At 40.9% G+C, this 16948-nt stretch overlaps 1 protein-coding gene across 12 annotated transcripts in view; it reads left to right on the top strand.

Moving 5' to 3' along the window:
• The window catches only part of TTLL5 (tubulin tyrosine ligase like 5), a 139150-nt gene that overhangs the window by 19485 nt on the left and 102717 nt on the right, over positions 1-16948 (top strand). For 11 of the 12 annotated variants that reach the window (XR_001878194.1, XR_001878195.1, XR_001878196.1 and 8 more), the window contains 3 exons: positions 6511-6612; positions 6734-6825; positions 8866-8973. Coding sequence is in view for 9 of the 12 variants with exons in the window: in XM_017835686.1 (XP_017691175.1) it covers positions 6511-6612; positions 6734-6825; positions 8866-8973 (302 nt within the window). In the remaining 3 variants the exon portion in view is untranslated. The remainder of the gene's footprint in view (positions 1-6510; positions 6613-6733; positions 6826-8865; positions 8974-16948) is intronic. The other variant, XM_017835688.1, reaches the window with a different exon arrangement.

Genomic DNA, 16948 nt, shown 5'->3' on the forward strand with positions numbered 1-16948 from the left:
GACTGTATTACTGTATTACAAACTGACAGCAGTTTGTGTGGAAACTGAACAGTGCACAGTCAACCTCAGTTTAACCTTTCCTATTTCCAACTGTAGTTTTGGGGTAGAAGCTCTCCTACACTATTTCTGCTTAGAGGCTTTCGGAATCTAATCCCTTGTATGTCATGTTAATATGTGTCCTTTAATTTTCTTAACTTATCCATTTCCTCATATTTTAAAAGGATAAGATTCATTACAAGGGGAGGATCTTTGAGCAGTAAGGCCAGGTAAACAAGTTAATGAAAATTAATATCATGTCATTCAGTTTAGGCAGTGAATACAAGCAGTACATAACAACAGGACATGGGAAGGTGCTTCCTGTGTTCTTGCTGCTGTAAGCTGTTGTGGTGGTTTGGGCTAGGCCTTCCTTGGTGACCAGTTTGTAACCAAGGAAGGGTCCAGATTTACCCAGTATTCCCTACGATTTTTACGTAAGCCAGACTATAAGAAGAGAGGAGGAGAGGCCTTCGCTCTCTTTTTCCTTCTGGTGGCTTGGAGGTGCAGGTTCCCTGCTGTTGAGTCTGCAGTGTTGGGGAGCGAGGCCTGGTTAGGCCTTGCCGACCTTGGGAGACAGAGGTTGCCGGCGATCGTTCCGGAGTGACTCTCAGTTGTCCCAGGAGAGTAGTGAGATATTTTCTTTGCTAACTCTTTTAGTTGTTAGATATTGGGTCACTAATTTGGATATCTATATATTTTATTTTAGTTTTGTTCCCTTTCCCTTCCCCCTTCCCTTTCCCTTGTGAAATTGTATATTTTAATTGTATATAAGTGTAAATATATTTATATATCTCACTTTGGTTGTCTCTCTCTCGTTTCAGGTTTTTTTAATTTTTTTTCTCCCTCTTCTCCCTGAGGTTTGGGGTGGGGGGGGGACTTCTGGTGGTAAGGTTTGGAGACTTGGCAGGGAGCCAGTTTCAAACCGTATCAGCTGTATTATCTCTGAGTAATACATATCATAGAGATGAACCAGGTTGATATCGTGATAGGGGCCATTCCTCTTGCATCCTCTACCTGCACATTCTTTAAGTACATTGGCAGGTTAAAGAAAGTTCAGTGATTCAACTTTGAAAACTGGTGGTTAGAACTTGCATTATGGAGAAAGCAAATCTGAATTCAGGCCAAAACAGAGTTGATACCCTTCTGATGGTGGATATAGAACAGACATTCATTCCTTTCTTGGCTACCTACATAACATTTTATGTTGTTAACAGTAAGATTTTCTGGTTTAGGTGAAGTGGGGTCAGAAGAATGCAGTGAAGTGGCAGAAGACCTTCCTGTCTAATAGTGGAAAACTTCTCCTTTTCCTAATTTTTTTTTTCACTTGACAAGTCCTACAGGAAAATTCTTTGTAAGAATTAAAAGCAATATGAATCCAGTTGTTGAACCATTCAGCCCACACACATTATCAACAGTGCCTGTTAAGTCTGTTTGGGTCTGTGCATTGCAAGGCTTATGGAGTAGTCCATAACTTGGACAGGAACAGATCACAGTGGGGGGAAAATGACAGTTGCTTGAAGCAGAGCAAGAAGAGATGGTATTAGTAAGCAGAAGATAGTGTTTAAAAGAGTTTCACTTGATAAAATAGACTCTTTTGGCTGAAGATGTGCCTCCACGTGTGGACAATCCAGCCTCTGGTTTAAGAGTACTCTCGGATTCCTGTCTAATTGCAGGCTCCCACATAGCAGCATCCACGAGTAATGCTTTGGCTCAAAACAGTCCTATCCTGGCAGACGATGATCTGGACTCACTTACTTGTGCCTTCATCACTTTGGCTGGATTAAAGCAATATGAGACACCTGGGCATGAAGCCTTTAGTGTTTATGAAAATAGCTCCTGCAGAAATTGCAGCATATGCTTGTGGTAAATTTTGTTACTGGGAAAACATCAAGCTCGCCCTTGATTTTCTGTGCCTAGTTAGCATATAGTTTCTGAATTGCTTTTAGGATCTTGGCCCTTATCTTTTAAGTGACACATATTCTATTCTTAGTAGTGGCCCAGAATAAAATTGGAAAAGAGTAGAGGCCCAGAATGAAATTGGAAAAGAGCAAAGCCCTGAAATAGAATCATCTTCTAAAAGATTGCAAGATTTCTCAAGAGTTTATTCTAATCTCAGGTTAACACCTTGAAGATTTTACAAGCACTGGAGTTTTCCTACCTTTCGCTCTTACTATAAGGCCTTTTTCTGACTTTGGTTTCTCCAAAAATAGCGTGTAAATTTCCGTTGATGCAAGACATTCTATAGCATGCAAATTCCTTTTCTTTCCTGGAGAGAGCAAGTGTGATGGATGAGTAGCCTAGTTACTACAGTGGAAGAAAGGTACAGTAAAGTATAATATGAAAAGCTGTAGAACTATAGAGTACTGGCAGTAATTGTAACTGGTATTTCAGAGGTAGTAACAGTCTTCCAGCCAAAACAAGTGCAAAACACAAGTATAAGGAGTGTGGACTATTGCCAGCGTTGTACTTGTGATCTGTTACCATTCTGACATCCAGAGACTATTGATAGAAGCTCTAGAAATAACTTGTATTTTCTATTTGCAGACTTGCACTTAGCATGAGGCTAGTCAGACTAGCTCTGGGTAAAAGTATTAAAGCTGGCATTGAATTCTGTTGTATAAAGCTTGGGGCTTTTTTGATAGTAGATTTGAGTCATTAAATGTTTTGTTTTGCGTTTTTTTGATGCATTGCTGAGGTGGCCCATGATGTCCCTTAAGATGGTAGCATCCTAATAAAAGAGAAAGTTTTTGTACTGAGAACTGTGGAACACAATGAAATACCTTCTGAATAGTCAGTCCCCATGGAAATGTAAATTCTGTGGGCATGGAGCTCAGATCACCTAATAATTAAGGATGGGCTCTGTAGAAGGAAGCTAATGCAAGCATTTGCAAGGTACAGAAATACTGTTCTCTAGAGTATTGTCTGTGTCTGCCAGGGTTCATATTCTTATATTTCTGAGTATGAACAATTAAAAACATAAGCCAAAAAGCATGGTAAACCTAAATGTCCTCTGCTTTGAAGTACTGAGGGAGCCATGACTTCCTGTAATGGCTTGCTATTTGTGCTCAGTAACTTCCTGGATCTGGCTGAAAATATACAATCAACAAATGCTTTCCGTATGCTTTCAATAAATTATTGTTAAGATGGAGATAATGAAATCATAATAAAGAACAAAATACATGGTAGGACTGTTGTCACTGTTTTCAAAACAGAAGTGCTAAATCCTGGAAACTTTCAGTTAAACTGAGAAGAAATTCAAATACTTTAAGCTGTGGAAATATGTGGAAAGGGGATCCAAACTTCCAAACTCTTTTCTGTTGCCAGATACTCTGATTTCAAATGTAGTTAAAGTTGAGAAAAATACGGTGCAAAATATTTTTCACTCTTAACTTTGCCACTTAGTTACATCATGGAGGGTTCCTCCGCCTCGCTTCCGCATTTGTATTTAAGGATAAGTTTAATCTGATGAGCATCTTCGTTGATTTGCTGGTATAGTTCTTGTTATTTCTCAAAATGGCTACTAAGTAAGGGTAGTAGTGGCTTCATTTTCATCGAGAAATAAAGTCTTTGGTTTTTTGACAGTTCTTTCTAAAGGAAGGATTATTTTTTTTTTTTGGGTGTAACTTGTTAGATGTCTTTTTATAGTTCAGATTCTTCTGAACTATGGAAAATAATAAGGGAAGGATGAAGAGAGATGACTATTAATAAAGCAAATTGGAGATGCATTCTTTTCTGGACATTAACTTCATTGCATAACCAGGTGATCCAAATTTCCCTCCCTCTTTTCCTCTTCCATTCTTCTTGAACACTCCTTTTTCCTGCGCTGAGGCTTCACCCATATCTACTCCCCTTTTATTGCAGCTAACCCTGCCCTCTGTGGTACATACGTTTCCTCTTGCTGGGGCTTCTTTGGATAGCATGTATTTGACTTTACCCTTTCTTACTCCCCTTTTTCTCTTTTGAGACATTGGCACCTTAAGCTGTTGTGGGACAGGAGGATTGTCAGAGTGAAGGTATTTTTCCTCTCATTAATTTGTTTTGTTTTTTGGTTGTTAGTGGTTGGTTGGGGTTGTTATTTTTTTTTTTTTTTTTTGAACTGGAACATGCTTGCTGTTAGATCTCTGGTGATTATCAGTGTCTTATACTGGTCATTATTCCAACTAGATGCCCTGGATTCTGCTCTCAATTTTTGTTTTATTTATTTTTCTCCAAAGTCTGAGGCCTAAAATATGTATTGAATCAGGATTACATGCAGCATAAGCAAATGATTGCTGTTGAGCTGAATGATCATTGCAGGTCCTTTCCAACTGCATCTATTCTATTACATTATATTCACATTCTATTCCATTACATTTAACTTGATAACATGTCCTTGTCTAGATGTAAGATTTTGCAAATGTCACCACAAATAGTATTATCATCTGCTTAATGTTTGATTTTTTTTTTTTTTTAAAGTTGTTTGGTGACCTGACCCTAAATGGAGGCACTGCCCACTTTCTGTTCTGACTCTGTATCCTAACGCTGTCCTTTGTTATGTTTGAAAGAGGATGTACCTGCATCTGATTGAAAGTTAATTGGTATCTTTCTGTAATATGCTCAAGTGGTTGTTCGGTCAGATCTGTGAAGTGATCTGACTTGCCTGTGGCTACCTGATTTGTGAAGCAGATGAAGTACAGTGTCTGGAGTGTGCACCTCAGCAGGTGATGAGCTTTCAGCTGCAGTACATCTGTAGGCTGACAAAGGCTGATCATGCAACTACAGATTTAGAAAGCAACTTTTGCACAAGATGTAATTTTAAACATTTTAAATTGGCATGGCTATCAAGAGAAACAGTCCTTCCTGAGGACTCTTCATGAGAGAAAACTCTTCCAGACCGCTGTTCTCATTCTCATTTTGACCCTTTCCTTTTCTGACACAGGTATATGATCGGTTCTCCTCTGGCTGCAAATGGCAGTGGAGGGGTAGCATGAGCAACTAGCAGTTGGTTGCAGGAAGCTCCTTCTCCCCCAGAAGCTTATATTGTTTCAACATTCATTTGACCTCTTCTTAAAGAGGTGTCCTGTTGATAAGATTACTAAATTGTTTCAGTGCAATTTTGTGCTCTATTCCTGTGCTCTTTTAGAGGCTTGTGGTGTCCACTGTGTTGTGTCACCACAAGCGTTTCTGTACCCATGCAGTGACCTGATCTGGTTTAATAGATATTTCAGTAAAAAAGACTGGCTTTAGATGGCTTGCTGTGCAGCACAGATGCTCTTGTACAGGTAAAATGAAAGTGGATAGCTGTGGAAAGAGTTTGGAGTTTGGATAGCTCCAGTGGCCACTGGAAAAATAGGAAAAAAATGCTTATAAAGTTTTAACTTTGTAGCCAGATAAGGGAGCATGATCTAGCTTTGTCCCTTGGCATCCTTCTCCCTTTTACATTCTATTCCCTCTGTCTTGCACCTCAACTCAAAAAAAAAAAAAATATCCCCAAAACCTTACAAAACAAAATCCTGGGCTATTTTTCAGTTGAATCAATTATTTGATTCATTTCAACACAAACATCTGTGATGGTAGGGCATGGCTAAGGGAGTGGTGGTGGTGTACTTGGTTACACTATAAAGTAATACCTTTCAATCAGGAGGTTGCCACTGTTTCTACAGTAAACAGGCTGATTTCACTGTGTAATTGTTGGCTGTAGCAGGGTTCATATGGAGCCCAGATAAGCTTGTAGCAATGTCTTGCTCCTCATTGTGATCTTCCCTGTACTCATCTAGGTGACATATTTGAGATATGAAGGGCTGCATAGTCCCTAAGAATGACAGCATCTTGGAGCAGATGCTGCCTTATTGGACCAATTGGTCTGGCATTTAGGTTGTACTTGGTTTCGTGGATGCCTCTTGAGAAAATGGATTGGCAGTTGTAGGCTATGTAGTTGTTGGTGGTAGAAATCTGTTTCCACTCTTTCCTAAGATGTCCATATAGAGTTCACAAAAACTGACCTATGCCTGTATGAGGCTTCAGGAAATACTGGCTGTGGTATGCATATGTAGTGTGAGTGCTCTGAATGTGTGTGTTTCCCAGGACCAGTGGATCTTAAGTATTCATGGTAGGTCCTATTGTGGCACTTACTGTCTAAAGCAAAGTGACCTATTTGGACAGAAAGTCCAGGGACTGCAAATTAAGGAAATCTAAAAAAATGTCTAGCATGATGTGTAGACTGTTAAACTGTGAAAGCTCCTAGGAGAAAAAACTTCTTTCTCTAAGACATTGGAAAACAAACTAAATGCACCTGGATGTGTCCCTTGAGGATGAACTATATTTTTTATGTGGAGAGGTTTCATTTAATGAAGTCTCATTGCATGCATTCTGTCCCTAGCTGTTGCTGTTGAGTGGTCTGTTTAGTGTTCTGTGGTCTGTAGTGACATGGTTGCTGTACCTAGCAAGCATGCCACTTTTTAAAGAAAGACTCTTAATCTTTATCCCTCTTTACAGGTTTGCAACAGTGAGGTATGACCAGGCATCCAAGAACATTAAAAACCAGTTCATGCATCTGACCAACTACAGTGTCAACAAGAAGAGTGGAGATTATGTCAGGTACTTGGCTGGAAAATGGAACTTGATCTCTAGAGATTGGGTCAGTTTACCTAAGTTGGTTTAATGCTGATCCACAGAGGTAGGCCAGTGGTGTTAATCTGCTTCTTTTTTTTATTTTTAGCTGTGATGATCCTGAAGTGGAGGATTATGGAAACAAGTGGAGCATGAGTGCAATGCTGAGGTACTTAAAACAAGAGGGGAGAGACACTGCAGGTCAGTACAGATCTTGTTCTTTTATTCCTTTGTTGGATCTTAATCATCTCACTAGTGTGAATCCTAAAAAGTCAAGGACGAGCCCCAGTGAGTCCCAGTTAGCACCAGAGAAGGGTGGAGGGAAGCATTGTTCCTTATTCTAGCATTAGAGCTGTGCATTTATTCCCTATCCCCAGAGATGAGGCGTAACCCCTTCCTTTTTGCAAATAGTATTCTGAGACTTCCTCAGAGTGTGTTTCTTAATGTTTTACCTACATTTCCCGTTTCTTAAGGTCATTCCATTCCTTCTAAAAGCTTCCCTCCCTCTACTGCTCCCATGGCCTGTTCAGTCTGATGAGTGACCAACCTCTGGAGAACTGTGCCAGTTTGAATGACTCTTGGATGTGGTGTCATCTTTCCATGGCTCAGGTTTTTGCTGAGTGTTTTCATTTCAGTCTGTGTTTCATATAAAACAACTCCCTCTTCCACACCTTTGCCAGGTCTGCTGGGAGTAAATGCATCTGCAGAGCAGAATCCGGGTATATCCTTTAAGGGATAAATTGCCTGTGATACTAAGGCATCAGTTAAACTACTGATAGCAGCTATGGCCCATATTGCAAATGTTGCCAGGGAACACTTAGATGTTGGATAAAGGGGTTTGAATCTGGCTTTCAGATGGAAGTAGGCTTTTTCCTCCACCATGTGTGTGCATGGCTGTCCAATCACTTGCATGATATGTATGCAGCAAGCCGTGAGCGCATAGTTATTTATATTGATACATTTCCACACCTCACCCCAACCTGAAGTATAAAATGTGCCCTCCTAATTATTAAGTAAACTGCTGAGCAATGCAAACAGGTTTCTTTAACTATACATTAAAAGACTTCTTGCACCTTTCTCTGATGCATCTGATTCTGGTCATAGGGAGGTAGAATGCTGGCTGGAAAATGCCGGCCTTGTCTGGGCTGGCAAGAGTTTTGTGCTTTAGAATGTTTATGTGCACTGGGATGTTTCTATGCTGTGTTGGCTTCACTTAGTTGTCTTCTAGTACAGAAATTCACATCTAAATTTGCTTGTATGCTCCTTCTGTAATTGTTCAGGTCCCTGCATGTCATCATCTGAGCATGAGAAATAGCAATTCTAGGCCTAAAGCAAACTCTCTAGTCAAGTGGTTTGTAGTAGATTCTCTTTGAAGTAGGGATTACCTCTGTCTGTGTGGATTTGCTTGTGCTCCCTTTGAGGGGTGGGGAAGGCTGTCCTTTCATCCCTACTAACTTTTGAGAGCAGGACTCCAGTATTTGTTCATTCCTTTCTCCTCTCACTTCTCTATTGCTTGTCCTTGAAAACAGAACCTAAGTGTAGTGTTCTTTCTATCGCATGACTCATCCCAAGCCCAGTGTAGAATCCAGGTCTGCATCTAATATCCATCTTTTCTTGCCTTTTCCTCCCTCTGTCTGCTTAGACTCCTGTTCCGGAGCTCTGTTCATAGGCTCATGCAGGAGCTGCAAATGCTTTCTTATTGCAGGTTATCTATAGGTCAGCAGGACTGGAAGATGTCACCAGTCATATAATTTTGAAAAGATTTATGAACAGCTGCTTTAGAGGAAGGTGCAACATCACAGAACAGTTATTTCATGAAAGTCCACAAGAAAAATTTTTATATCTCGGAGACTATGGTTTATTTTCTGTAATTTAAGCATTTATCTCACTAACCCACTCTGGTTTAATCTTTCCTAATCCTCTGAGTGGGCAGTGGTCATACTCCAGCTGACTTGTGCTGATGTATTTGCCATACGTTTCTGCTTACCTGCACTGTACATATACTCACATTTATCATTCTCATTTGTGAGTATTTTTGCACTAGCATACTTTTGCATGTATCTATATACTTATGCTTGAATGGATTTCTAAACATCATTGCTTTGTCATCCATAGGCTCTTATGTGCTTTGATTCACAAAGGTATCTATCCATATGCGTATTCTCATGCCTTTCTAGATATTATGTTTTACTTCACGATCTACTTTTTCCTTTTTTTTTTCCTCTCCTCCCCTCCTTGCAGCACTGATGGCCAGCGTGGAGGACCTGATTATCAAGACTGTAGTTTCTGCTGAGCTGTCCATTGCCTCAGCTTGTAAAAGTTTTCTTTCACATCGTGGCAGCTGCTTTGGTAAGGCATTGGGGACATCTTTGTTGATTGCCTTTTGACTACTGTTTGAAACCTCCAGCTTTGTGATGCTAGAGAAATATGCAATTTGTAATTCTAGAAAGCTGGAAGCTGTTTTGGTTGTTTTGTTTTGATTTTATTTCTCCTCATTATAGGCCTCTGTGAGGGCAGGGAATGCTAGATCTTAGTTGACCCTGTACCAGTGTCAGTCATCAAAATCTCGTGATAGAAAATGAAAACGGGGTGATGAAAAGGGACTTGAAAGGGAACTGGGGAAGCACTGGAAAGTTGAAGTTACTGACCCACTAGTGCCCTCGCAAAGGATTGCTGTGGATGATTAAACACACTTTTAGAGCATTTGATATTTTCAGTTGGGCCACCTGAAACAATGTAGTTCTGCATTTTCCTACGTGCGTCTGAGGATTAGGGAGAAATGTGAAGCGCGGTACCTGGAATGATGGTGGTGGTGAAAGGTTTGTGCTTGTGCGAGAAGGCCACAGGGTGGCGTCAGAGCCCATTCCTGGCAGGCGCTGGAAGCACAACTATGCGCTGGCAAAGGGATTTGAGAGCTCGCTGGCAGCAGCTGCTGGGACGAGGTCCAGAAAGCAGCGGCTGGTACCACAGTGTGCCTTCTCCCACTTTCCAGTGGCTGCTTCCCAGCCTTCCCTAAAGAGGCCTCCTTCTGCTCATAGCCATCCTTTGCTCATGTGGATACATGCACAAAGATGGAGTCCCAGTCAATGCTTAAGCCGAAGGCCAAGCTTGGCTTAAGCTATCCGGTGTTTAGGTATCAGGTAAACTAGCTGCGACAGGTAAAGTAAATCCGTTTATGTGGTCCTTGCACTGCACTTTAGATATTGACACTTCTGTAGCTTTCAACACTCCTGTATAAATGCTGTTATCTTTGGATATTTGGGGGTGATGAGACAGATCCTGATGTCTTTGTTCCAAGCTGAAGGACCTTGTCATGCATGGAAATTTATGAGTTAAATAATAGTTTCAGTGAAATAGCACTTTATTGGTTACTCCTGAACTATCAACAACTGGATTTAAAAAAAAAAGCACACCAAAGAAACTTCAACTGCCTCTTTTTTGACTTCTCCCTTTTCCTCCCTCAGTTGTGTCTCTCAATTCCTCTGAGCTGTGTATATGGAAACTAATGTTCCTCATGTACTTTCTGCTGGGCCTGGCTCTGAGGTTATCCCACTTCCTGCTGCCTCCCCAGGGCTGCACTAACCACCCTCTTAGATGCTCCCCCACAAATAAACTGTTTTGTTCCATCTATTTCAGTGTAAACATAAATTAAGAGCTTCCCAGGAAAGAGAGCTTAAGTAGGAGCCATACTGCTTCCCTAGGGAGCCTTAGGCATTTCCAGAGCTCAGTACTTTTTGCCACCTTCCCCCACAGTTAAGTGAGGGTCCTTGTCCCAAGGATTTGAACTGTCGTCATGCTGCACGGCTCATTTGTCACCAGTGTTTCTTGTTCTGACACTCTTTGGTTGTGCCACTTTTAACCCTGTTGTAAAAAGACACTTTTTCTAGCTGGAGATGTTCAGAATGGCTCAGTGCATAGCTGTTAATGTGAAGGAGAAAACTAAGAATGAAGATTTCAAGACCAGCATGCAGAGTCTCTCAACTCTTTTAGTTTTTCTTTTTTCATTCTGGGTGTGAACAATGAACTGCATGTGTGCCCTGAGAAGGACCGATCATTTGAAAAGTATCTCAGATTTCAGAAACCTTTATCTGAGATTCAAATGCAGAGGTGGACCTTGTTTGGAAAACTTCTAAAAAATATAACTGTGTATTCTACTCTAGTTTTTGTAAAGCTGTTCTAGGGAATAGGATTCCTGTACAATTGCCAGCTTCTTGCTAAAAATTAAATTATAACTTTTATTTGTCTAGATGAGGTTGACCACTTCTCCAACAAGTTAGTGGTTCTTCAGTCCTTTCCCAAGTAGATGTTTTTATGTGTAATGTACTTGTTTTCTAAATTTAAAGGAAAAGAATTCATTCATGCCTTCTTCATTTTCTAAAATAAGACCAGGGAGATAGTCCGATTTCAGCTACCAATGCTTGCCTAGAAAGTGAGAGTGGTAGGTCGGGATGATTCTTTTTTAATGTCAAAGTGGAGTGCTGCTGACAGTTTAAAACACTGTAGTGAGTCCCATTTTGGCTATGTAACGTGAGCTGTTTACTGCATTCCAGTAATAACCAGTTTTCAGAAGACTTGGGATGCTCAGTTTTGGTCTTCTGAAGTGCATCACAGGAAGCAGTGCAAGTACTACATGATTTTGTTGCCCTGTTCATGCACTGTTACTAACAAAGTGATCTCAAACCTCTAGTTTGTTCTTTGTAATTAGCTAATAATACCTCATGTAAAATTAAGCTCCTAGTAAAGCCTGTCTTAATGAGTAAGTAGCTCCAGAGGAGGGCATCCTACAGGTCTCCAAACCACTGCATTGTCCTGAAGTTTGTAACCAGTTGAGTTGTTGGTTGCCTCTGGAGCCTTCTTTAAGAGGAAGCTAGATTTTGCACTGACATTGAGGGATGTGATGTCTCTGTGTGAGAACGGGAGGTACAATAGCAATGCGTATGCCCAAGCCAATTAAAGACTGCATTGTTCTCCCTCCTGAAGTAAGCACTTCTGGGTAGGCTAGAAAAGGCAGTGAGGCCTGCTTTCAGGCAGTCTGAAAAATCTGTCTGTAGGATGGTTTAGGAGGGCATGAAATGAAGGCACTTGGGTGCAGCACATATTTTTGCCAGCATCCAGTGTAGTACTGGATTTTCTGCACTCACTGAAATATGAGCCTGAAGAAGCAAGAGATTGAAGTCCCCTGATTTATTCACAGTTCTAGTCCAGCCAGCTGTGACGCTGTTGAGCTCTTCTGCAATCAAGAAGGCAGGGTAGGGTAATGGGCATATTGATCCCACCAGAGCAATGAGTTTCTAATTTAGCTACTTCTGTGTCCTAAGACCAAATTGGTCAGGCTTATGCTTGTAATCACACCTACATTAAGATGGTATAGAACAAACCATGATCTAGTAAATGGACTGGATTTGGACCAAGGGTTGGACTCGATGATCTCGGAGGTCTTTTCCAACCCAATCGATTCTATGATTCTAAACAATAAACTATTGTACTACTTTAGTGGTGCTGACCTGGATCTAAATGCTTAAAAAAAGTCTTCATTTATATCTAATCACCAGTTTCTCAAGCACCTATGGTTGCTGTTCTTCATGAACATTTTATTTTCTTAATAGTAGCAGTTGACCTATTTGGGGGAAGTCTTTTGTAGGATTGAACAATGCTGACCTGTTCCGTAATGACTTTTGCAGGGCACTAAAAATTTGATATTCTTAAGGAATTTCTGTATACACTTGCTTGACATGAGGTAAGTCTCTGTTTAGTGACTTGGGTCAGCCATACATATGCTATGCATATTCCCTATGTTTTTCTGGTTTCTTAGATGGCATGTCACAGGAAAGCTGAATAGGGATTCCCTTCCCTTCCCTTTTTTTGCAAAGCTTAATTAATTCTATTTTTATAGCCTTACCATCAGTCTTTGCTTTAAAGCTGGTATGTAAAGATGCCATTTGGAATCTGAAAAAGGTTGTCCTTAGAGTCCTCTGGCTATGATCAGATTCAGGAGGCCTGTACCTTTCAAGACAGGTATTGTGATTATCTAATGAACAAAGTAGGTTTTGTCATGTAACTATATCTTCAAATTTAACAAAACTGTCAGCTGACCTGGAGAGGTAAAATGACTTCAAAGGATAGGTCTTTTAGTCATAGGTACTATAGGAATAGGGGGTCTATCCCTGCACTGATCTTTCTACTCATCACTTCATGGCTCTAAACGGTACCTGATTGTTGGTGATTTAGTACCCAGAGCTCAGCTGAAAGATTCAAGATCCCTGTTGCTGCAGAAGCTTTCTGGTTTCTTTAGGAAGCTGTCCTCAGCTTGGTAGCACCAGTTTTCTCTCTCAGGATGCTGGGGCAGACCTAGAAAGAGTTAAATTTTCCAAAAACAGTCATAAAGAAATGACTAACATTGCCAATTTATCATCAGTGGACTGATGTGTTACCAAAGTCTGAATCAGTCCTGGCTTCTCATTCCATCTTCTACTGCCACTGGTTCTTGTAGTGACATTAAGGTCTTTGGCAGATAGACAAGAACATGAAAGTAAGGAACACCAGATTATTCTTGTCTCCTGGTTTTCTTGCAGCTAAGCTTCTTGGAGTTTGGGAGCTTAAAATCAGAAGAACTTGGGCTAATAAGGTCAGGAAACATGCTCTCTCTCTCCTTTACCTCATGTACCCATCTATCTATGGAATCAGCTGACTTTTATTGTGATCTACCCGCTACTACATTTTGTTAATTTAGGCACCTAAATTTGTGGAGGACCAAGCAGCTGCACATCTACTCTTATATTCCTCTGTGTCATAAGGACATCATAAGATGTCCAGAAATGGTTTCTGGGATATTAACTTCTTTGCTCACTATGATATCACATACTGGGTTGAAAATGTTTCTCTTTCATGGGTGATAATTTATTTACCCAGTAAGATTAGGATTATAAAGGCAACCCAATTTGCACCAAGACTTCTGTTCTTTGATGTTAGCCTTGAAGGTGGCCTTATTAGCTTTTCTGATTTCAGGGTTGAAGGATGATTCTGAGTCTGATTTTGGTATAGGTGGTGAGCTCAGCTCAGCTGTAATCTTCTCTTCACCAAAGAAAGTAGTGGTTTATGTAGAAGGAGAACAAACAAGATCGTGAAAGGTCTTATAGTTTACTTTGGCTGAACACCCTGTGTCCACTGAGACTCTGCCCAACCCCCCCCAGAGGGAGAAGAAGGAGGGAAGGGGGAAAGGAAAAAAAAACTTCCAAAACTGAGGCTGCTGAGAAAGGCGGTTTTATATTTACACAGAGAAGAAAAAGAAGAACTATAAGCACTATACACACAGGGAAAACTAACAATAAAGAGTGCTTCCCCAGGAAGGGTGTTTTCCTCCTCCGAAAACAGCCATCTATCCCACGCAACCGTCCCAGAAGAGAAGAAGGAAGTTGTTTCCTTCTCGTCTCTTTATATCTGAGCTGACGTAACATGGTATGGAATAGCTTATTGGTAAAATAGACATCAGGTGACCTATCCTAGTTCTGTTTCCCTCCCAGAGAGGGTTACAAACCCACTACAGGTCTTGAGGACAAGACTGACAAGGAGTGGCTGAGGTCATTTGGCTTGTTGATCTTGGGAAAGTCTGAGGGGTGACCTCATTGCAGTCTACAGCTTTCTTAAGGAGGGCAGTGGAGAGGGAGGTGTTGATCTGCCCTCTGGTGACCAGTGATAGGACATAAAAAAATGAAATGAAACTGTGTCAGGGGAAGTTCACATGGGACGTTAGGAAAAGGCTCTTCACTGAGAGGGTGGTCAGTCACTGGAACAGGCTCCTTAGGGAAGTGATCACAGCACAAACCCTGTCAAAGTTCAAGGAGTGTCTGGATGATGCTCCTAGTCATGTGGTTTAGTCTAAGGTAATCCTGCAAGGAGCAGGGAGTTGGACTCAGTGATCCTTATGGGTTCCTTCCAACTTGAATTATTCTATGTCTCTATGTATGTACTATGAAGTTAATCCACTTCTGAAGACTTTTATTTGGAATTGTCCTTCAGGCTTCAGTAGAAGGAAAGAAAGTTGAAAAGTCATCTTATGAGTGATGGGCTTTCTCTGTTTACCTATAGTGCAGAAAAGTAAGGCAATCACACATTTGGCCAAACTAGTATGACGAACTCTGGCAGATGCAGGCCGCATCTCATGGTGCAGAAAAGAACACCAACATGTGGAATAATTTTATTCCCTCTTGCTGGGTCCTTTCCTATAATAATGCTGAGAGATACAACCTTTATCTGTTAAAATAAAGCTCTGTAAAAAAGGGAATTAAGCTGTATTAGTTAGAGAGCAAGGCAAATTCCTGCACAAGACTACAGCACCAGTACTTTCCCCAAAGCCTTTGGTGTACAGAGTAGAGTCTTCTATTTTATTACTTGATATGACAGTGTGACCTTTTGCTTATCAAAGCATAAATTATTATGCTGGTCTTCTGTAAGAGTAACAGGAATGATTTGGGACCTGACTGTAATAGCCCCCAACATGTAGATTTGTTCATGTCCCTGTAACTGAGTTGAAACTGGTACTGTACCATGACTAGGTAAAGGGATGAAGTTCATTTACAAAATACTGTGTAGTCTCTGTAGCGTTAAGTTTGGCAGCATGTTCAGCAAAGCACTGTTGCCATCGCCATACTCTTGGAAGTCTTTCTCCCTGACACTGACTGGTTACTGCTTTGGATGAAATTGTAGCACAGTTAACTTTTTTAACAACTTCTTTTTTTTTCTAACACCTTTATTCATGTTGTCTGTAAGCACAGTTTGCAGGATACCTTTATATAAGGACAGAAAAAGTAGGGAGGAATAAGGGAAGACTTGAATTTCAGTGGCAAAGGTGTAATTCCTTGCATTAGTAATGTCTGTAAATATGCTCCTGCATAAAATCAGATGATCAGGTTTTTATTATAAAACCAGAGTAGTTGCATACTCCGCAAATTTTTTTTCACTCTGTTTGTGTCCTTTCATAACTTCAGGTTGTCTCCATTCAGTTGCCAAATATGTACTTTGCAGTAAAGCTGCTTTTTTCCCTAGGGAAGAAGCTGCAAACAAAGACCAGAATTACACTGACCCCCTAGGAATTGAGTTTATTCATTCTATGCAAAATCATGAAAAACTTGTTTGCGCTACCATGCTATCACTTGTGACTTACTTTCTAGACTTACAGAGAATAACAAATTCTTTGGGGATATTTTGTGAAAGGGGGCCTCTAGTGGTCTAGTGGTTAGGGTGCAGGACTCTCACTGCTGCGACCCGGGTTCGATTCCCAGCCCCCCGGGCAGATGGAGCTCGTTAGCCCTGTGAGGCAATCCATCTAAGAGAAGGTCACTCTAAACAAACCTACGTTCTGAGACCCTCACTGCCACTGTCCAAGTTTGCTTGGCCCTGGCAGATGAATCTCAGGATTAAAGGGTGGGCTCAGTTCAGCGCAAGCTGTGTCTCACCTAAAAAATCCACTGCGCAGGCTCGAAGGGTTAATGACCTTTCCCAAATCTTCGCTCGCGAAGACTGGCCATTAATTTTGTGAAAAGGGAGTACCAGTGTAGTCTTGGACAGGATTATAAACTAAACTTGGAATACATGGAAGTTTATCAGAACCAAAAAGCTTGAGACTGTATCTCTAGCCTTCCTCTTAGTCTTAAATTATGTCATTTGCAAAAAAATCTCTGGCTGAACTGTTGCTGTTAGACTTTAGTCTGAAGATAGGCCTTCTTTTGGGAGGATGGGAAGCTCAGTCAGCAATGCCTTCTCTATGGGGATTAGAGGGGAGAGACAGGCTGTTCCTGCTGTGTCTTGGCAACGGCTGGTACCTCCTGATATAATTCCAGTCTCTTTAGCAAACTGCAGCGGTGAAACACATTTTGTGGATTGTAGTAGCGAGAGGAGGGGAGCAAGGGAAGGCACTATGGAAACTTGGTATCTTAGTTTCTTTTGTTCTTCTCTTACAAACAACAGTGGCACTTGGTGGGTAGGTGGGATGTCATGAACGTACTGTTGCCACAGAATGAAGCGTGTTTTTCAGTCATTCTGTTTTCTTTACTCTCTCTGCAGAGGGAAATGGCAGTCCTGCTTAAGTTGGTAATTGCAGAGGATATACTTTCGATCTTGCTATGCTTCTTGTTCTGCCTATGTATTTATTTTTACAAATGATAGTGGAGTTTCACAGTGGAAAGGATACTACTACTTACTTCTGTGTTTAATCTAGGTAGTGTCTTTTCTAAATGTGGAAGAGGGCCAAGGACATATTTCTGGGTAAACTTCTGACTGTTGAGCACATCTTTGTGTTAAGTCCTATGTGGAACCTGTGAGGCTTGAT

Source organism: Lepidothrix coronata, unplaced genomic scaffold (genome assembly GCF_001604755.1).
Source record: "Lepidothrix coronata isolate B3197 unplaced genomic scaffold, Lepidothrix_coronata-1.0 Scaffold262, whole genome shotgun sequence".
Lineage (NCBI taxonomy): Eukaryota > Metazoa > Chordata > Aves > Passeriformes > Pipridae > Lepidothrix > Lepidothrix coronata.